The following is a 21,359-nucleotide window of genomic DNA, read 5'->3' on the forward strand; positions in this document are numbered from 1 at the left end:
TAGCACTGCTAGGAATTTACCCAAGGGATATAGGAGTGCTGATGCACAGGAGCACATGGACCCCAATGTTCATAGCAGCACTCTCAACAATAGCCAAAACATGGAAAGAGCCTGAGTGTCCATCAACGGACAAATGGATCAAGAAAATGTGGTTTATCTATACGATGGAATACTACATGGCAATGAGAAACAATGAAATCTGGCCATGTGTAGCAACCTGGATGGACCTTGAGGGTGTTATGCTGAGCGAAATAAGTCAGGCAGAGGACAAATATCATATGTTTGCATGTATAGGAGGATTAGGAGGAACTTAATGGAGGACCGTGGGGGAGAAGAAGGGGGGAAATGGTGGGAGAGAGGGAGAGAGGCAAACCATGAGAGACTCTTGAATGCTGAGAACAAACTGAGGACTAATGGGTGGGGGGGGAGGGGAGAGATGGGCATGGAGGAGGGCACTTGTGGGGATGAGCACTGGGTATTATACGGAAACCAACTTGACAATAAACTATTTGTAAAAAAAAAAAAATTAGTATTAAAGTAGGAATTACTTCCATTAAACTTGAAAAAAAATAAAAGCACCATATATTAAAGAGAAAAAAAAACCTCCCCCCAAATTAACTGTTATCATGATAATGCCTGCTCTGTGAGATCTTCCCTAGCTAACCCACTCTCTGAGAGTAGTAGTACTCCTTTTCTGTCACCCCACTACACTGTACATAGGTCTATTTAAACAACTTATACTGATTTATAATTATTCATTTAATCTGTCTCTCCCATGAGTCTATAAGCATCTCAGGAAGACACCATGATTTATTCACCTTTTTATTCCCAATGCCTGTAAGAAAAATGATAAATACTGAAGGACCAAATGAACAAATGGATGGACTAACATCAAGACTGACTATTCAAGGGGTGCCTGGGTGGCTCAGTCGGCTAAGTGTCCGACTTCACCTCAGATCATGATCTCGCGGTTAGTGGGTTTGAGCCCCACATCGGGCTCTGTGCTGACAGCCAGTTCAGAGCCTGGAGCCTGTTTCAGATTCTGTCTCTCCCTCTCTTTCTGACCCTCCCCTGCTCACACTGTCTCTCTCTCTCTCTCTCTCTCTCTCTCAGAAATAAATAAAACATTAAAATAAAAAAAAAAGACTGACTATCCAATATAATGCAGCTCACAACCTCTTTTAAGAACAATCACTTCATAGAAGACAAAGACTCTAAGCCAAGCAGGCAAACCTTCTTTCTGCATCCCATATGTGTTTCTCCACCAGAAGTTACAAACCTTCCATACAGGCTACTCTATAGACAAAAATAACCTACATTTGTCCACCAGTCTATTCTGTTTTTACATCTATTTTCCTGAAGTCTCCTCATGTGCTATTTGCATGTTCATATTTCTTCTCTGAAATACATAATTCTTTATTCAACTGTCAGTTCTTTTTTTCAAGTTAATTTATTTTGAGAGAGAAAGAGAGCACAGGTGAGCACAAACTGGGGAGAGGCTGAGAGAGAGACAATCTGAAGCAGGGTCCATGCTGTCAGCACAGAGCCCGACCTGCGGCTTGACCCCACAAACTGTGAGATCATGACTTGAGCTGAAATCAAGAATCGGACACTTAACCACTTAACCTACTGAGCACCCAGATGCCCATGCCAACTCTTCATCCCATATGTGTTTCTCCACATATGGAGGCTGAGAGAGAGACAATCTGAAGCAGGGTCCACGCTGTCAGCACAGAGCCTGACCTGGGGCTTGACCCCACAAACTGTGAGATCATGACTTGAGCTGAAATCAAGAATCGGACACTTAACCACTTAACCTACTGAGCACTCAGGTGCCCATGCCAACTCTTCATACATGTATATATGTGTCTTATTTTCTTTGGTTGCAAATAGCTCTTACTAGTACATCATTGTTTATGGGTTGTTTCTCTTTTTTTTATATTTAAGTAATCTCTACACCTAATATGGGCTCAAACTCACAAGCCCAAGATCAACAGTCACATGTTCTTCCAACTGAGCCAGCCAGACACCCCAAAGTTTTTTCTTTTTTTAAATGTGTTATTTTTTATTTTACATTTTTATTTATTTTTGAGAGACAGAGTAAGACAGAGTGTGAGCAGGGGAGGGGCAGAGAAAGAAGGAGACACAGAATCCAAAACAGGCTCCAGGATCTGAGCAAGCATTCAGCACAGAGCCTGACCTTGGGCTTGAACCCATGAACTGTGAGATCATGACCTGAGCCAAAGTAGGACGCTCAGCCAACTGAGCCACTCAGGCGTCCCCCCAACGTTTTTTCTTAATTGCTTTTAAAAGTTGTCCTTGGGGTGCCTGTGTGGCTCAGTCGGCTAAGCACCTGACTCTGGCTCAGGTCATGATCTCACAGTTTGTGGGTTTGAGCCCCACATCAGGCTCTGTGCTGACAGCTGAGAACCTGGAGCCTGCTTCAGATTCTGTCTCCTTCTCTCTCTACCCCTCCCCCACTTGTGCTCTATCTCTCTCTCAAAAATAAATAAACATTAAAGAATTTTTTTTAAAGCTGTCCTTATCCAATAAGAAATTAAATTATCAGAGCACCTGGGTGGCTCAGTCAGTTGAGCGTCTGACTCTTGATTTTGGCTCAGATCATGATCCCAGGGTCATGGGATCGAGCCCTGCATCCCGCTCCACACTGAGAGTGGAACCTACTTGAGATTATCTCCCTCCCTCCCTCTCTGTCCCTCTGCCCTTCTCTCCACACCACCCGCTCTCTCTAAAGGAAAAAAAAAATTAAATTCTCAAAAAACAAAGACTGGTGCTTTGATGTCTAATACAGGGCTGTGCAAACCAAGAAACCAAGAAAGCTGATGGGCTTTCTCAGAGGATAGTAGCTAAATGACCCTCAACTGGCCCTTCCAAGGTTTATTTTTACTCAATCTCTCAAACATTCCAGAGAAGCACTAAAGATACAGCTTATAAGATTCCCAGGGCTGGCCAAGGACCATGTATATCATAGGTCTGTGCTAATAAAGCATAGAGAGTAACCAAGAATTGCTGAATTAGTAAACTTACTGGGCTCAAGAAATGTATCCCAAGAGTGGAGAGGTAAGTGTAAGTCAAACTAGGAAGAGTTGGTGCCCTGACAGGCCACAACCGGAAAATCCTCCCAAACCCAATAATCAGGTGTCCAGTGTACTTCAGCTCTGCCATGACACTTGCTCCCTCTATGGAGATTCTGAGTCTATCCCAAGAACTATATGCAAGGTGAACCACTAAGATATGTCCAAAGATGTCCCTTCTACCAGCCTAGAGATAAAAAATGAAACAATGCTCCTCTCTTTCACTCATCTGTTAACCACTCAGAGCTTCCAAGGTGAAAATTAAGTGTAACAGTTTGCAGAGTAGGACAAGATAAAAAGTAAGTCTGTGTGATTATACATAGAGAGCTGTAGTGATTAAGTCTCATATGTATCAGAGGTCATTATCCACTGATGATGGGTAAAATCCAAACCACAGACATACTTTGTTCTACCTGCAAAAAGGTTTTTAAAAACGTTATAACTATTGCCAAGAGTTTAAAACACAATGATATGAATTTCAAGTTTCTCCTGAAAAACAGCAAGACTGGTCACATTGTGCCCACATTCCAATACACGACAGTCCCCACTACATCCTAATACATTCATATGTGGCTTAACTCATTTACATTACCTGCCTGATACTCAGGCATTTAAGCTTGTAATCCTTGCTTTGTGTGATGGCAACAAATCATTACTTCCATGATCACTTCCACTATGACAGGGGCTCCAAATCACTACACTGCTTTATTATATTTTCATTTAATTAAACAATTGCTATTGAACATACTAAAATACAGAAAAAGAACAATAAAAGCTAAACAGCTGCCAATTACATTTACAAAGCCCTTCCAGCCTGATGGGTAAAACAAACCTCTCCTTCTCTCTTCAACTCAACTCCACCATTATCCCACAGCAGAATCTTTCTAATTAGTCGTACTGAACCACAGGGACAGACTGTGATCAATCAATAGAAATAGCAAACAAAGACTAGGATGATCCTTCCAGTGAGTGCTGCGTAAATACAGTGAGTCTTCTCAAAAGCAGGAGCTGTGTCTTCTTCCTCTCTAGCTGCCCAAACTAGGCAGTCTAAGTACACTATCAATGAAGTTATTATCTAAAAGTGGCAATCATCCTGCATTCTGGAACACTGGGGAAGTGCAATAGTGGTGGAACTCTGAGAACTTCCAAGTTCAACTGGGATTGGTGCCCGGCTACTCATGATATGTGTCTACAACCTGAGCTCTTACCGAGGCAATGAACATCACTGTCAAAATTAGACATCACTATCTGTCTACAACCACCTTTGAAATGAAGCTCAAGTACAAGTCTTGAAGGAAGAACAAATTTCCTCTTTTCTTTCTTTCTTTTTTTAAATTGAAGTATGGCTGACACAAATGAAGAACAAATTTTTTTATTTGAGATGAGGGCTGGGAGTGAAAACTATTCCTATCTGGAAAATGACATTTTGGTAAAGAAAAAGGAAATCTTTGAATGCCTGAGATACTTCCAGGCCCAAGTGAAAAGATGCTGGATTGGTCACACTATCTAATCAAAGACTGGATTGGGGCGCCTGGGTGGCTCAGTCGGTTAAGCGACCGACTTCGGCTCAGGTCATGATATCATGGTTCCTGGGTTCGGCCCCACGTCGGGCTCTGTGCTGACGACTAGCTCAGAGCCTGGAGCCTGTTTCGGATTCTGTGTCTTCCTCTCTCTCTGACCCTCCCCTGCTCACTCTATCCCTCTCTCTCTCAAAAATTAAATTAAAGAAAAAAACATTAAAAAAAAAAAGACTGGATTGCCCATTATGCAAAGCATATCAACTCACAGGGCTCAACAGGGTCTATCAACCAGGTGATCAAGGCAGGTTCATCAAACCTGGATACTTCCTAGGCTATGTCATTTCATACGGCCACTTTTCTTTTTAAAGAGCTTTTACAACTTAGATCAGCAAGTTAAAACACAAACTGTTTCCTGGACCATTTCCATCCCACTTAAATCGATAAATACAAATAATAAATGCTATCCCACACCAACATACACATAGACACACACACACACACACACACACACACACACTTCAAGAGGAAGTATTAGGTAGGAAGAAATTGAGTTTAGTCACTATAGATCCTACATAGTTTTGCCTTATAACACAAGGAAGTTTTGATACTCCTTGTCACTACCTCACCATGCAAAGGCCTGACTGCCAGGGCCAGAACCAGGCCACAAGTCAGGATCACATACTAAAACTATTCCTAGGTAAAGATAACATTTATTAAATGTCCATTACTTTCTGAAAGGCGTTAGGTTGATACTGCTCATTCCCACCTCATGCTCTACGTAGGCCGTTGCACATATATGCTACTGCTTTTAAGAAGTATGTAAATTAAACAGAGCAATCCCAAAACAGACCTTTTTATTTGTATCCCCAACAGAGCTCAGAAAACTGCCTTGTGTACCTAAAGACACAAAATTTTCTATGTTATGTATTAAAAAACACTATTTACACTATTCCTCATTTCTAAAGACACTCTTTACCTTTGGGGACTTTTACAGTTTTACGATACAGAAGATTAAAGTTACCACAGTGCCATCAATTACTCCTTGGAGTCATGGCTCCATCATTCACTCTGCTGGACTTTTAAATTAGCTGAACATCTTTCATGACTCTTTTGCTGGCCTAAAAATAATAGGCCAACAGTACCAAACCACGAATATTCAAATGCTTCTCTGTTCTCGGCCAAAAAGGTCATAATAGAGTGGCTTCCTTGTGAAAGAACATCTCTTTAGGCCAAACGAAGAGAAGACCTTGGGGGTAAATGCCAACTAAAAACACACACCAGAAGAGAAGATCTGCAAACGATCATGTAAAGGAAGAACAGCCTCAGAAGGTAAGTCGAGGGTTTACATACAGACGCAGAATGGCAGCTGAGCTGCCCTAGACGAGCAAAGTCTTCTCTTAGTCCCAGTCTCCGTAAGACTGGCCTCAATCCTTCCACACCTCTTCTCACTGAGTCTAGGTTGCACTAGTTCATTCAGGATTAGGGCAGCAGGTCAGCTGTGTTAATGAGGCAGCCAAACAGAAGTGGACGCTGTACAGGATCTGCAGAGACTCTCATACTTAAGGTCTAAAAATCAACCTTAAAAAGTAGATACAATGTTCTTTAGGTTTGCTTTCAGCTTTTGAGGACTGGGCTCTTTAGGATGCAGAAAGCTCTAGAAGAGGGAAGCTGAAGGCTAGGTAAGCCTGGGAACACAAGAAGAAAGATTCGGGCACACGAAAGGGACCAGAAGTCAGAGCTGAAGTCGCCCCTCCAGCCGCAGGGGCCTGACCTTTGCCCCCGGTATGCCTCCCAGTTCCCTCCCACAACAATCTCTCCCCGTCTTATTATTGCCTCTGCGTCCTTAACCCACCCGGCTGGTCCAACTTAAGGGCCCTCCTCCCCTCATTCCCTGTGGCGATGTCAAGGCGGCCTTTACGACGCTGTAACTCTAAGAGACTTCGCTGACCTGTCAGCGGATCCAAAATGGCGGGGCCTAGTCCCAGGACCCGCAGCCGCTGCTCATGTCCAGCCCGGGCCCCGAAGGCGTCTTTAAGCGGCTCTCCCGGCTCTGGCGGCAGATGGGAGAAGGGAAGGAGCCTGTTTCCTGAAAGTTGAGGCCGAAGTCAGGAAGCGCACAGACCGCCAGAAAGAGTCGGCCGGAACGGGCGGTGGAGCCGGCTACCTTCCCTGTCAGCTCTCTGACGTGGTAACTAGCCTCAGTCTAGCCCGCTGCCTGGTAACTGCGCGAGCCCTGCCGCGGACAGCCAATCATAGCATTGTATCGCGAGAAGTGGCATTCCATCTACCCAATCGAAAAAGAAAATTAGCTTAGGGAGGCGGGTACTACCTACGGAGGCGAGATCACAAGGGAAAGAAAAGGGTAGGTAGGGGACAACCAACGAATACGAGGACTCTCTGAGTGACAGTTAAAAGAGCCAATAAAAATTAGAAATTGGGCTGGGCGGTTGGAGAGGTGGAGTTTGGTAGAGTTCGGTTGCAGTGTGCGATTTAGCAGTGGCTGCTGGGCATTATGGGGAGGAAAGCTATGATTTGCTGGAAAGGGGGCGGGGTCCGTTTTGAGAGCCTGAGCGGGCAACCGTACAGCCCTCTGCTTTCCCTCCTCCGCCCCCCCCGGCCCCCCCCCCCCCGGCCACCAACTATCAAAAGTTATCTAGGCCAAAATCTTGCCCCTTGAGGGATCACTTCCTCTCGAGGCAGCTCTGGGTTCTCTCCATCCTAGGATCAGTCCCATTATCTATTGGAACCTCCCCTTACCACCCTCCCGCCAGCCTGCCATGTTTGGCTTTTACAGGTGTCTGTCCCATTTCAACTCTGTTTCTGCATCTTGTGCCCCATTCCTATCATTCAGAAATAGAGAAAATGAGAGGAAGCGGGAATCTTGGATATCTAACTCAGGTCTCGACTTACACAGTAGAAAACCGAGTCCCAGGGTGGAAAGATGGCCCCCACGTCCACATACCTAATGGCAGAGAAGAGAGACAAACCCAGGTGTCCTCACCTTCATTCCAGCCCTCCTTTTCACTGCCTCTCACTACTTCTTATGCCTTAGACTATCAGGCTGTACTTAATACTCGTCATACTAAGCACAGGATACTCATTACCTCCTGAAAAAAAAAAAAAAAAAAAGCTAATCATGAGGGTTAATCAACATCACCCAAGGCCAAAAAACTAAAGCTTTTCCTGTTTGCCTTGGAAATGCTAAGAGGTCTAAGGACTAGATATCCACCCAACCTTCACTCTTCTATGCAAGAGATGATAGAGGTTGCCAGGATATCTAGAATTACCTAGAAGTGAGAGTGTGCAGGAAGAAGACAAGAGGATGGGTTTTCTCCTTGCTGATTGAATGGTGGAATTCTCGGACTGCCTGCTGGACTAGAGCCCAGGTGTCCCAGCAGACCTGAAGAGACTGCCGAGGCAATGGGGAAAAAGACCAACTTTCTCCCCATTTATGGATGACCCAAACGGAGAGAAACTCCAACCTAACCACTTAGGAACGTGGGGACGCTCTAGATTCCTCTAATTTGAAGAAGCGACAAGATTGAACATCAGACCTGAAGAACGCCTCAACAGCTCCCTGCAACTGCACATCAGGCTCCTGAACTCTGGGTCCAACTTAAGGATCTTGCCTCTTTCACCCAAAGAGAGTCAGAGGAAGAAGATAGAACCACCATAGCACTTCTTTTCACAGTACCTCTGAGATATTTCCACTTTCTTTTGAAACCTGGGATTTGGTCTTCTGGGCCTGTCTTAGGTTGAGAGGTCCTCGAGAGGCAACTGGAAAATCCTAAGTACACCAAAACTCCCTACTCTCCTCATCTCTGCTCCCATGTACTTCCAATAATTAATCAACCCAAAAGCATGAATGGGAGTGTGTTAGAAATGAGGAGGAAAGGGGTGCCTGGGTGGCTTAGTCGGTTAACCGTCCGACTTTCGCTTAGGTCATGATCTCGCAGTTCGTGGGTTCGAGCCCTGCGTCAGGCTCTGTGCTGACAGCTAGCTCAGAGCCTGGAGCCTATTTCAGAGTCTGTATCTCCCTCTCTCTCTGACCCTCCCCTGCTCACGCTGTCTCTCTCTCTCTCTCCTAGAAATAAATAAAGAAAATAAAGAAAAAAAAAGAAATGAGGAGGAAAAAGATGACAATACCCATCATCTTACCAGGCAGAACATCTCCCTCTTAGATTTCAGTATTGAGTCTACATAATGCCTAGGGATAGAAATATGAGGAAGACGACATGGAACTTGCCCTTCTAAAGTTTAGCATCATAGAGGACTTTACATAAGCTGATGTCTTCAGTATGGTGGGTGGAGTAATAGAGGGTGTGTGTAAGAGGGTTATGGGAGCATGAAGCTAGACATCTAGCTACCTTGGGTATTCAAGGAAAGGTTTCTCAGAGAAAATGATACCTGATTGGAGCTTAGGCAGATGAGTAGGAGTTGGTAAGATGAAGCCTAGCAATATGTTACTGTCAGAAGAAAGGCCAGAGGTGTGTAGGAAACCACTAGGAGATTGGAGATTTAGACAAGGTCAGTTCCAGGCAACTTTTCCTGCCCATGGATCCTGTCCTCCCTCGTATTTTAATAAAAACACATTTTGGCAGGGCGGGGGGAGAGACAGAGTCAGGTCCTGAAAGTCTTGTATGCCAAGCTAGGGAGCTTAGCCTTTGTCTTAACAATGAGGAGCTATTGCAGGCTTTTAGGCAGAGACATTTAGGAGCACACTGTATGATAGGGCCTAGGGCCCTCAGGGACACCCAAGCAACCCAGCCTGACTCCACGTGTTCCTTAGCACGTCTGTCCTGTCCCTTGCAACTCCCTATCTAGCAAGCATAAAGGCCACATCTTGCTCACAGGACTGAACCTGGTATCACCAGGGAGAAGCTAGCCCTGCTAATGCTGTGAGAGCATAGCCTGGGCAAGCCAAGGGTGTGGACTAACAGGTGAACGACCCAGGCCCTGACATACAGCGAGAGCCTCCTTTAATTCTGAGCGGTAGGTGGGAGTAGGGGGGTGGTAGATAAGTTACTTGCCCAAGGACACTCGGTGGTGGTTGTAGGGTTAGAATGCCGCCTTGGTTTGCCTCGTTCCAAACCCTGCTTTCTTAACGAAGCCACCTTACGCGGAGGAGAGGGGAGGTGGGAGGACAGGGCGGGAGATAGCCGAGAACAGGAAGAAAAGAAAGATGTAAAGAAAAAGAGGAGCACCAAGAAAGATAAATTAGTGTTTCAAAGTGGCAGAGGAGGGAGGAGAGGGACAAACAGCAAGAGCAAAGCGGCGGAGGAGAAAGAAGAGGAAAGAAAGGCAAGACATGGGAGCACTGGAGCGGAGACAAAAGCGCGGAGAGACAGACAGCGACAAGTGGAGAAAACCAGCGAAACTTGAGCGGCAACTTAGCGTTGAAGCCCGGTGGCCTCTCCCGGCCCGTGCGCCCTTCCACCTGGCGCCCCGGCTGCACTATCCCCCGGCGGCACTGTGCATCGCTGAGGGTGGCGGCCTGACCCTACTTCGCCGCCGGCGGGCCCCGACTCCGCGGGGCCACTAGGCCCACGTTACTCTCGCCCGCTTGGTTCTGCCAAAATGTTCTGGCTCAGCGAGGTTTCAGCCACGTGGGGAAGGGCGTAGCCCAGATGCTGAGGAGTGCCTCCGATTGGTCAGGGGGAGGGCTTCTTGGCGGCGCGCCGGCCCGATCCCTCCCCCGAAGGCGGGGCCTGAAAATTCACAGCTGGAAAGGGTGGAGCCCGGGAGGCGCAGCTGGAAGGGGGCGGGGCCCGACGCTCAAGGCTAGCTGCTGCGGGCTGGGGGCGCCCTGGGCTGCCATAAAGTGAATGGGCGCCGGCGGGGGGTGGCAGTCCGCCGCCAGGCTCACTCTCTCCCTCAGCGAGTCCGGGAGCGCCGAAGCGGAGCGGCGGCCCGGGCACAGGGGGGTGGCCCCCGCCCCGGCCGGGTGCCCGGCCCCTGGCCCCTGCCTGCCCTCCAGACTGCCGCCGCCGCCGCCGCCGCCGCCGCTGGGAGTCTGCCTGCTGCGGGACTCACTGTGAGTGCTTGACCACGCGGGGAGAGGGGGCTCATGGGGCCGAAGAGCCTCCGCAGAACTTCGGGATCCCTAGAACAGGACCTGGGTGGCTGAACTGAGGAACGGTGCCTGGGGAACGGGTCTAGACTGGGAGGGCGTACTGTAGACCCGGGGCCAGGACTTAGGAAAAGGGAAACTCAGCGTCGGGACTCAGAGGACAGAGAAGAGGGAGACTCGGGATCCGGAGAGAAGCCAGAGACTAGAAGCCCGGACTAGAGCTCCGAGAAGCAGGGAGTCGGGAAATCATTACCAGAAAGCGCCCTGTAATTCGGGGGCGCAGGGCAGGCGACCAGGGAGCAAACGGGGTTGCCGAGGCCCTGGCCAGCGGGGGGAGCTGGCGGCGGCCGCGCAGCGTGGAGGCAGTTGGCGGCTCCGGACACCCCTCTCCCAGGGATCAGACTTGAGGGGCTGGGAACAGGGGTGAGTCTTGTCGCACACGCTTCTCTTCCCAGCCACTTCGCAGTTGGGATAAGAGCCGTGTTGTGAGAGCCTGCTGCGACTGGGTCAGATGGCGGCTGTGCGAGCGGCAGGGCCGAAGCTGGGCAGCCCTAATGACTAGGCGGCGGGTCTGGCGTGTCGGGCTTGGGGTCACGGCCCGGATGGGTCCCAGCCTGGAGCCACATGGAATTGGACAGAATGTCCGCCGCGCGCGGGGCTCGGAGCGGACAGAATGTCCGGGGAGGCGAGGTGGGTCTCTCCGGAGCAGGCGCTGTGTCCGGCAGGGGCGGACAGAATGTCCCTGGCCGAGTGGCATGTCCATCTACCCGGCAGCGTCTCGCCCAGCTGCTGCGTGTGCAGTGGGGTTCGCTGTGGTGGGTCGCCTCAAATCCAAGCTCACACTTTGTAAACTAGTTTCTGCTTCTAGGGGCTGTAGAGGGAGGGACAAGGACCGGGAGGGGGAAAGGCTGCAGCCCGGCCTTGGAGTGGAGTGGCGCTGGGGGACATTCCCTCTCCAACCCAGACTAGATGTGAGCATCACTCCCCAACCCGCACTTCTGGAAGCCAAATTTGAGGAGAGAAAGACAATGGTGGGATTGCTAGTTGAAGACCAGGAAAGGAAAAAATGAACCACAAAGGGCCATGGGGGTGAGGAGGAGTCTGGCACAAGCCCCCCTGACAGCTTCAGTTCCCTCACAAACTCAGAGTCACCTCCTAATTCCAATACAGCTGACCAGATAGCCCCAGATTTTTACCTGGGTATCAGCAGGCTAAAGGCTCCTTCCCTGCAAAGGGCAGGAGCCCAGGCCTGATGAGAAAACCGCACGGAGCCCTTAAGCAAAGCAAACTCTGTGTTTTTGTCTCCCTTTTGGCTCTCTCAGCCCCACCAATCCCAACACCACCCTGGTGGCTGAGAGGAAGAAGGAAGGAGATACATAGAATCCAAACTCTGGGGTCAATATGGGGCCTATATGGCCCTCCAAGTCTGGTAGGGAAGGATGTCTCAGCCCCACCCAACTGTCTCTTTTGCTTTGTCTGTAGCTGGAGAAGGGCCCTAATTCCTTTGGACCCATACAGTGACCTCCCACCCTGATCCCTACTCTAACCAGAGCCCAGTTAAGCTAAAGGGACCATAGAAGAGAGAACTTTCCCAGTCTGTGTAAGTGAGCTAAACAAGTCAGCTAGGGACTGAGTTTTCACAGGATAGGTGCAAAGTGATGTACTTAGCAATGAGTAATCTAAATAAGTGGGTTTCAACCTCTCTCACCCACCACCCATGAATGACATACAATATATATGCCCCACACTACCACCTCCGTTCCTCAATTTTAAGTTTGCTTATCACTGGCTAGACCATCGTTTCTCACCCTTTTTTATCTTTTGCCCCCTTTTGATAAATATAAAGATACACCCCAATTACTCCCACCATATTCTGATACCCTCTTCAGGGGCTTGTACTCCCATCACCTGTGAAAATCACTGAAAATATGGATGAAATGAAAGGCTCTGAATCAGGAAAGAAATAGGGAAGGCATTACAGATGGTTCCCTGAAGACCTTAGCCTAAAGTTCTGCACTTGCCAAAAAAGGCTAAAAAGCAATACCATTATAATGAAGTTGAGTGGAAACAAAAAACCAAACTTTCTCCCATCCTTACATAAAACTATGCAGTTGAGTGCATGCCTGCTCACTGGCTCTTAGGGAGACTGTCATGGACCTAGAGAAGGGTCAGAGAATGACCCACAGAATGGGAAGTGAGGAGCTGCTAGAGAGGGCAAACTTCAAAGTTTAGGCCTCTAGAAGGTGCGACAGGATGGAAATCCACAAATAATGAAGGGCCTAGATAAGCAGAAGATTTGTTTGCTCCCCAAATCCTGAAATGGGAGATGAAGGGGTCTCATAGAACTGGAGTGATGCAAGCTCAGGATGAATAGGAAAATGTTCTTTGGCACACAGTGGGCAGCAAACTTCCAGAGCTCATTTCCAGAGAGGAGGTAGAGGCAGGAAGTAGAAATGGAATCCTTCAGGGCTTGGGAGGATCAGGGCATGTCAGAGCCACAAATGGCTGCTGGGGTGGAGGGGGCGAGGCATGGAAAGAGCTCAGACCCCAGTTTTAGGAGAACTGGATTTGAATCTCTTCAATCTGTGTAACCTTGGACAAATTCATCTCAGAGGAGAAATGAGGATGGACATTCCTGGCACTCAAGGTGGTTGTAAAAGTTCAATGAAATCATGTATTTGAAAGCCCTTTGCAAACAGAGAAGTGCCACAGAAATAAGAAGCATTATTGCTATTATTATGCCCAAACTGCAGGTCCCCTGTAACCACAGAATCTTTGTTTGGAAGGATGGGATCTCACGTCTTAGGGAAGCCTGATAGCATCCTGATCCAGTCACAGGAAGATTGTCAGTGACAGATGGAACACCCTATCCCAAGCTTCTGATGCCAGTCATTTACCCCTGATCCTCTCCAAAAAGAGTTCTAGGGATCTCCCCAAATGCTTAACTCCTCTGCTAATCTGATCTGATCCCTGCCTGCCTCCTCTTCAAGGGTGTGAATATGGGCCCGGGACCCAGATCCAGGAGGGCAGAGGGGAGCAGTCTGGAGCTGAGCTGGGGGTAAGCATGAGAGAAGGACAGAGCCACCCCAATTTTTTCTTCTCCCTTCACTCTAAATGATATATCCTAGAGGGTGGGGAGGAAGAAGGCAGCTAACCTGAAAGATCCATTAGGTCCTGAGTTTTGGGATCATCTGGAGTGTCTAGCCCATGGTCATGGACCAGAGACCCATGACGAGAGTGATGGGGACAGAAAGGCAGTGGGGTGAGTAAGAGCTGCTTTCAAAACTCCTTCTACTCCTTATCCATTGTCCTCCCTGGGGCCTTCTTTACACTTTTTAGTTAAGTTCCCCCTTTCCCACCTTTCCCCTACTCAATCCATTCTGTTCACCACGGCCAAATAAAGGTCTCAAAGATGCTGCTCTTATGTCTCTCCCCTGCCTGCAAGCTTCCAGTGACTCCCATTGCTTGGAGCACTGCTTCTCAAAAGGGAAGATGGATTGAGAGGGCAGGACAGTAATGGAAGGGGCATGACGCTGCAAGATAAATGTGGCCCACCTTCCTGGCGTGTGATGTCGCTTGAAGATGTCACCTGGAGATTTGGAGAGAAAACCTTATTTTATATTAAAATAAATATAATTCAAGCATGGAATAGAATGCAAAATTTGCTTCAATTTTTACCAGAAGGCTGGAGATCTCAAAGAAATTTCATACTGGTGGCAGCTGTTTGAGGTTGTGCTCCCAGTTTCCCAGAGTGATGTTCTCTCTTATGGTCTTAGGGGTTTTTGATGGAAAAGCTGGAGACGCTCTAGCCTAGACTCTATCAAACCTGAAGCACCAACCCTTGTCCTTCATTGGAGTCCCTCCTGACCTATTTTTCTCTGATGAACTCCCATGGCCCGCAGTGAGACCCCGGCCACATTAGACTGCCTGTTGCCCTCTGAACCTGCCAGCTCATTCCCAATACTGCTGTACTATTTAAAAGCCTCTGCCCCTTTATCTTCCCAGTTCCCAGCTCTGCCATGTACTACATTCTCTGAGTCCCAAAACCTGATACTTTACATGGGTTTCTCTCTCTTTGATCCCCTACGGTGTGAGAATTAGTCCCATTCAGTCTATCATCGTCCATTCTGTTTGCCTCCCCAGACTGTACAGGCTCCTAGAAGTTAGGGTCTGTACCTTACCATTCTCAGGAATTTGTCTTAGCACCTAACACTTGCTGAAGGAAAGAAGAAAGGGGAAGAGTGGGTGTGGGGGCCCATTTCTCTGATCCCTAATTTGCCCCTTGATAAATTAACCACATCAAATCATTGCTGCCTCCACTTGAGTCTTAGGGATTCCTTGTGGGGCTGTGGGCCTGGTCTACAACTGTCTTCATTTGCTCCCATTTGCTCACCGCAGTTCAGCAAACCAGTCTGGGTGCTCAGCATCCCTAATGAACTTAAGGGCCTCACTTCAGATCCAGGTTTCTAGGCGGGTTCCACGCTAGTTAAGGGCCCCGGTTTATACTCTATCACCAACTTGCTGCTTGCTAAGATGAGCCATGGCACCATGACTCCATCCCTTCAATCTTCCTCTTCACTCAGTGGTTTTCTCCCACCTCAGTTCTAGGGTATACCTCCTGCCTTAGGCATTATTATTGCAACTACTTGGGAGCTCTCTGGCTGTGGCCCTGGTTTCTCCCTTTGACATCAGCACAAAAGTGGGCACATGTGGAAGCTGCCTTCTTGCCATGAGCTTGGGTCTCTTGGAAGCCACAGCCTCCCTACTATGAGCTCTCTGGCCTGTGATAACCTCTGCTTTCCACCTTCATATATCTTGAATATTTTGTTCTTGCTGCAGTCCATGATAGGCTTCCTGTAATTCCATGTAGGCAGCCTGTACTTCGGAATCAGAGTACACCTGCAGGCCCTTTCTCCTCCTCAGGGCTAGGATTGTCACCCGGACACCATGGAGCCTAGCCCTTGCATCCCCAGAAGAGTGTGTCAGGAAGGCTCGATGCAGGACAGGCAGCCCCTCCCAGAACTGGATTCAGCACCACCGTTATCTCCTGACTCTGTTTGGCTCTGCCTGGTATTTCCTACCAGTGTCAACCAATCCTAGAGCTTCCAGACCTACTGCTTGTCCCTGTCCACTGAGTGAGGCGAAGCCCCTGGCCTCAGTCCCAACTCCCCAGCTTCCTGACCTCCAACAGTTTGGGGGAGCTTAATCCTCAGCCAGCCTGTCTCCAGCTCAGACAACAGCTTGGCGCCCCCAGCCTCTGCCTGGCTAGCCCACCCGGACACGAGTCGGCTGGGGGCCTGTGCCCCCACCCACTATCTGTTGCCTGCCTGACTGATATTCTTGCCTTTTCAGTTTCACACAAGGCCCTTCTGAGCCTCATCATGCCCTTCCCACTATTACTACACCAGTCAAGAGCCTGAAAACTTCCTTCTTCCCATTACCAGTCCCTGGTCCCCAAAGTGGCTCTTAGCTTGGGTTATTCTGTCCATTTTGTTGTTACCTTATTGATTGGGCCCTCCTTTATGTGTCGGGCAGAGTATTCACAACACACCTTTGCATTCCACTCTCAAATGCGGTGTACTTACCTTTATTCAACACAGAAATTCTTCTCTGGGAAATTCAGGGTCTAGGAAGGTGAACTCAAGCAAGGACAGAGATGAGGACGAGATCTTACCACTCTATCCTCAGTGCCTTATTCAGTGCCCAGCTCATAGAAGGTGCCAAATAGACATCTGTTCAATGAATAAGGGGGGAGGGGAAAGCAACTTGGATAAAGTTTTACTCCCACTCATTTTTACATTAAGTTTTATTTTAACCCTATAACAATACTAGAGGTAGGTAGGGAAGGGATTATGATTTCCCTTTTAGAAATGAAAAAATGTCCAGAGAGGTAAAAAACACATAGCTAGGAAGTCGGGGAGACATGAACCCAGGACACGAACCCAGATCTTTTGTCTCCAAACCTAATTTCTTCAGGCTATACCAGATTACTTTCTTAGGAGGAGGCTGGACGGTTTCCACCCTCTACTCTCAAGCCATCCTCTTCCCTCAGGCTTCTCCCCACCCAGCCAAACAGACTCTCCCCCAGCAGTCACTGAGTATAGAGCACTCCCCTGGCCCCTTTGGCCTCCTCCTCCCCCACGGAGTCCTTAGTTCCTGGGACTGAGAGCTAAGGTTCAGAGGGGCCAGGAAGGGGGGGAGGGTAATGGCTAGCTCCAAAACAGCCAAGGCAGCTGTCCCTGTCACAGAGAGAGGAGACTGTGTGACGGTGTGGGTCTGTCTGCCTGAATGTGGGAGCGCATGTGTGGGAGAGTATGTGTTTGTATGCTTCTAGCTCCAAGTCCAAGTGCTTATTTTGTCTGAGTGGGGGCCCATGTGTGTCTGCATGTGTGTCCGTCTGTCTCTGGGAACACGCAGCCTGAAGTCTGCTTTCTCGACCTCATCTTTTACTCTGGCCCTTATCTCTCCTCACCCTGCCTCCCTCTGCTGCAATAGAGGGTGAGACCAAGACACAGGTATGGAATGCTGGGGGAAGGGGAGTTTGGAACATTGGAAGTCTGGAGCCAAAGCAGACTGGAAGGACAAATGGCCCTGGTGGGATTTAGCTTTCCCTTCAGGTGAACCCAGTTATCCCTCTTTCCCCAGCGGTGTTGCTCCCATGGCCTCTGGAGAGCCCAGGGGCATGGTTTGCATTTCGAGAGCATCTTGGATATGAAGTAAAAGGAGACTTCAGAACACCCCCTTTTCCAGCTCTCAGTTCTAAGCCTTTTGAGCTATCTGGGAAGAACCACTAGGCAGAGCTGCCAGAGTCCCCACCCAAGGGCATTTCCCTTCTATCAGAGCACTGCTGGGCCAGCCCCAAGCCTGATTCCTGACTGCAGATCTGGAAGGGGAGGTAAGCTGAGCACACCTACCCCTAACCTGACTTCTTTCCTTCCTGGGTTCTCCTTTAGTCCCACCTCTCCAACCCTAGGAAAAGGTATGACTACAGACAGAATAGGGACTTCTTCTCAACCTACTGACTTGACCTCTGTCCCATGCCCAATTTCACTTGAAAGGTGGGGGGGGGGCAGCTGTCATCTCTCAGCTGGTTGATGGGGGCATTACCATGTGCAAATAAAGGCTGCTGCCCATCTGTGTCTCCCTGAAAAAGGCTCCTAATAAATTCAGAGCAGCCAAGTGACACACATCTCAATCTAGGCTAATCCACCACATTAATGCCACCTTGCACAGCCTGTATTAAGTCCCTGTTAATGGGGAGGGAGATGGACCCCTCCTACCCAGCTAGCTCTTTACCCTGTTCCTCTATCCCTAGCCTTCTTTGGTTCTCCTCTGACCAAGAGGCATCCAGAGTTCTTGAGTCTCACCAATGCCCCTTTCTGCTTATCCCACCAGAAGGCTTGGGAGAGCCAGCGGGAAAGGGGACCCTGCAGGGGAGACTTGGAGAGGGACCCAGGTAGGCTCCCAGGCAATGTCAGGCAAGGTTTGGGATAGAGAGTAAGGCTGGGAATGTGGCTTTACGAAGCCCACATCTACTACTGGGGGTGGGGAGTGCTGGTAGAGACTGGCATGAGTGGAATGGCTAGTAAGGGTGTGACATGTGTCCAGGTAGACACAGAAGCAGACGAGGCAAGAATGCCTAGGGATTTTCTAACTTGTTTTTGATCCCAGAACCCTTTCTTCAAATGCTATCTCTCCAGATAGGATAAATAAAACAGGCAAAAGCAAGACTGGCGTAGGAGAAGCAGACCCAAACAAGGCCAGGCTAGAGCTCTGTCCCTGAGGCTAGCCCCAAGTTCCAGCCCCTTGGGGGGATTCTGGGTAGGGCCCCAATGAACACAATTTGAAACAGGAAATGAAGAAAAAGCATTAGCTGAAGAGTTTCCCAGATCTGGTTCAGATCCCAGTTCTACCACTTATGAGCTCTGTGACCTTAGTGGTGGCTTCAAGACTCAGTTGCCTCACTGGGACAAGGGTGATAATACTTAATATCGATGCATTCTTGTGAGAAGAGAGGTAATTAAGTAAAGGCACATAGTAAGTGCTCATACATAATAGCAGTGATTTTCCTTATGCGAGACATATTGGGCCTCGTGCAGAATCAAATCTGTCCCACTGAGGGGCACCTGGGTGGCTCAGTCGGTTAAGCGTCCGACCTCGGCTCCGGTCATGATCTCACAGTTCGTGGGTTTGAGCCCCGCGTCGGGCTCTGTGCTGACAGCTCAGAGCCTGGAACCTGCTTCAGATTCTGTGTTTTCCTCTTTCTCCGATCGTCTCCCGCTCACACTCTCTCATAAATAAATAAACATTAAAAAAAATTTTTTTTAAAAACCAAATCTATCCCACTGAAGAGTGAATAACAGAGGTTCAGGTAGTATCTCTAGGTGTGATTGAGTCTCATGTATGAGTTTGTGGGCACACTGGACATACATGTGAAAAGGAATTGAAGTTTCTGAGGATGTGGTATACACTTTACAGTGTGCAATAGTGTAGTTTTCATTAATTCGCTACCTGTTGAATACCAATTGTGCATCAGGCAGAGTTCTAGGTGCCCATCAGTGAACAAAACAGTCTGGTATGCATATCTGTGCATGAAACTTCTGCGTATACACCTTTTCCCCGTTAGGCTGCTGTCTCCCCATTCTATCCTAGGGTACCCCACACGGGGGTAGCTTATATCGGTGGCTGGAAAAAGGGACAGTGAACTTGAGGGGAGACACTACTGGGAACCCGATAACCCGGAGATTTTCTCCCCATCAACCTGGCCTGTGTCTTCTCTCCTTTCCAGAGTCCTCCCTCCATGGAGTTCAGCCTGCTCAGCGAGGCGGAGGCCCGGAGCCCGGCCCTCTCGCTGTCAGACGCGGGCACTCCCCACCCTCCACTCCCAGAACACGGCTGCAAGGGCCAAGAGCACAGCGGTGAGCTCACCCCCTACTGGGGGTAGGGGAGATAGCAGCTCAATCCCTCTTGCGGGTGGGACCTGGGAGTGGAAGGCAAGGTGGGAGTGAAGGCTACGTGGAGGAGGTCCGGGAGCCGCAGAGTTCGCGCAGGCCTGGGCACCCAGTGACCTGCCCCCATCTCGGCCCCCAGATTCGGAGAAGGCCTCGGCTTCGCTGCCCGGCGGCTCCCCGGAAGACGGCTCTCTGAAGAAGAAGCAGCGGCGGCAGCGCACCCACTTCACCAGCCAGCAGCTACAGGAACTGGAGGCGACCTTCCAGAGGAACCGCTACCCCGACATGAGTACGCGCGAAGAGATCGCTGTGTGGACCAACCTCACCGAGGCCCGCGTGCGGGTAAGGTCCTCTCAGACCTGCAACCTTCCCCGCCACCCCCCACCCCCAACCCCAGCCGCTGGCCCCGGCCTCCCTCTAGCCGGCCGCTCAGCAAGTAGCCCTGGAGCCAGCAGTCTGTGCCTCTGCCCTGACTGCCCACCGTCGGCCCAACACCCAACGTGCCCAGGCCTCCGTCTGCTGCCATGCACGGCCTCCTTTGAACTAGCCTCCGGCCTCTGCTCTGACTCCACCCTGTGGCTCCAGGCCGCGCGTTCCTTCTCCCCCCGCACTGTCTCTCCTTCTCTGCTTCCCCCCTCCTTGACCCCATCCTACGGGACCCCCCAGGCCGACTCCCCCCTGACTCAATTCTGCCGCCCACAACTGTTCTCAGCCCCTTGACTCGGTGCGCTGCCCCCAGCCCCGACCTGGCTGCCCAATCCCGTCTCTAACCACTTCCGTCTCGTTTATCCTCCGCCCTGCCCCTGCCCGAACGCGGGTCTCGGTGACCTAGCGGCCCGCCGCGCTGACCCGGGCCGCCCCCTCCCGGCTGCTGCTCTGACAGCCTTTCTCGCACTCCGGCAGGTGTGGTTCAAGAACCGGCGCGCCAAGTGGCGGAAGCGCGAGCGCAGCCAGCAGGCGGAGCTATGCAAGGGCGGCTTCGCCGCGCCGCTCGGGGGGCTGGTGCCGCCCTACGAGGAGGTGTACCCCGGATACTCCTACGGCAATTGGCCACCAAAGGCTCTCGGCCCGCCGCTCGCTGCCAAGACCTTCCCGTTCGCCTTCAACTCGGTCAATGTGGGGCCTCTGGCATCGCAGCCCGTCTTCTCGCCACCCAGCTCCATCGCCGCCTCCATGGTGCCCTCGGCCGCGGCCGCCCCGGGCACCGTGCCAGGGCCCGGGGCCCTGCAGGGCCTGGGCGGGGGGCCCCCCGGGCTGGCTCCGGCCGCAGTGTCCTCCGGGGCAGTGTCCTGCCCTTACGCCTCGGCCGCCGCAGCCGCCGCTGCAGCCGCCTCCTCCCCCTACGTATATCGGGACCCGTGTAACTCGAGTCTGGCCAGTCTCAGGCTCAAGGCCAAACAACACGCCTCTTTCAGCTACCCCGCCGTGCCCGGGCCGCCCCCGGCCGCCAACCTCAGTCCGTGCCAGTACGCCGTGGAACGGCCCGTATGAATGGTCCGGTCCGTCGACCGTCGCCGAGGGCAGGGTCGATAATTCACAGCCTCCCCGGACTGGGGTCGTCTTGACCGGCTTGCCCCTGCCCCGGGGTCTGAGAGGGGTGCTGGGGCAGCTGGTGGGTGGGTGGGGTCGGCCGGCTCAGGAGAGAGACTTCCCCCTGCCGGCCCTGAGGGGTGGACTGGACCCTACACACAGTCCGCGCCCCTGGGACTAAGGCCAGGAACAG

At 50.4% G+C, this 21,359-nt stretch overlaps 2 protein-coding genes across 5 annotated transcripts in view; one reads left to right on the top strand and one right to left on the bottom strand.

The window, feature by feature from the left end:
• GBF1 (golgi brefeldin A resistant guanine nucleotide exchange factor 1) overlaps positions 1-6,797 on the bottom strand; it is a 121,853-nt gene extending 115,056 nt beyond the window's left edge. For all 4 annotated transcript variants that reach the window (XM_039243942.1, XM_039243941.1, XM_039243940.1 and 1 more), the window contains exon 1: positions 6,564-6,797. The gene's annotated coding sequence lies outside the window, so the exon portion shown is untranslated. The remainder of the gene's footprint in view (positions 1-6,563) is intronic.
• A 12,688-nt stretch (positions 6,798-19,485) lies between these two features.
• On the top strand, positions 19,486-21,205 carry PITX3 (paired like homeodomain 3). Its single transcript, XM_039243998.1, has 3 exons — positions 19,486-19,603; positions 19,776-19,978; positions 20,540-21,205. The coding sequence occupies exons 1-3, from the start codon at positions 19,486-19,488 to the stop codon at positions 21,125-21,127; spliced, it is 909 nt and encodes a 302-aa protein (XP_039099929.1). The 3' UTR covers positions 21,128-21,205.
• The last annotated feature ends 154 nt before the right edge of the window (positions 21,206-21,359 follow it).

Source organism: Hyaena hyaena, unplaced genomic scaffold, assembly GCF_003009895.1.
Source record: "Hyaena hyaena isolate Hyena2069 unplaced genomic scaffold, ASM300989v1 scaffold_233, whole genome shotgun sequence".
Lineage (NCBI taxonomy): Eukaryota > Metazoa > Chordata > Mammalia > Carnivora > Hyaenidae > Hyaena > Hyaena hyaena.

Coding starts and splice junctions, on each gene's coding strand:
- PITX3 (XM_039243998.1), top strand. CDS start 19,486: ATGGAGTTCAGCCTGCTCAGCGAGGCGGAGGCCCGGAGCCCGGCCCTC. Junction 19,604..19,775: donor CAAGGGCCAAGAGCACAGCG/GTGAGCTCACCC, acceptor CTCGGCCCCCAG/ATTCGGAGAAGGCCTCGGCT. Junction 19,979..20,539: donor TCACCGAGGCCCGCGTGCGG/GTAAGGTCCTCT, acceptor GCACTCCGGCAG/GTGTGGTTCAAGAACCGGCG.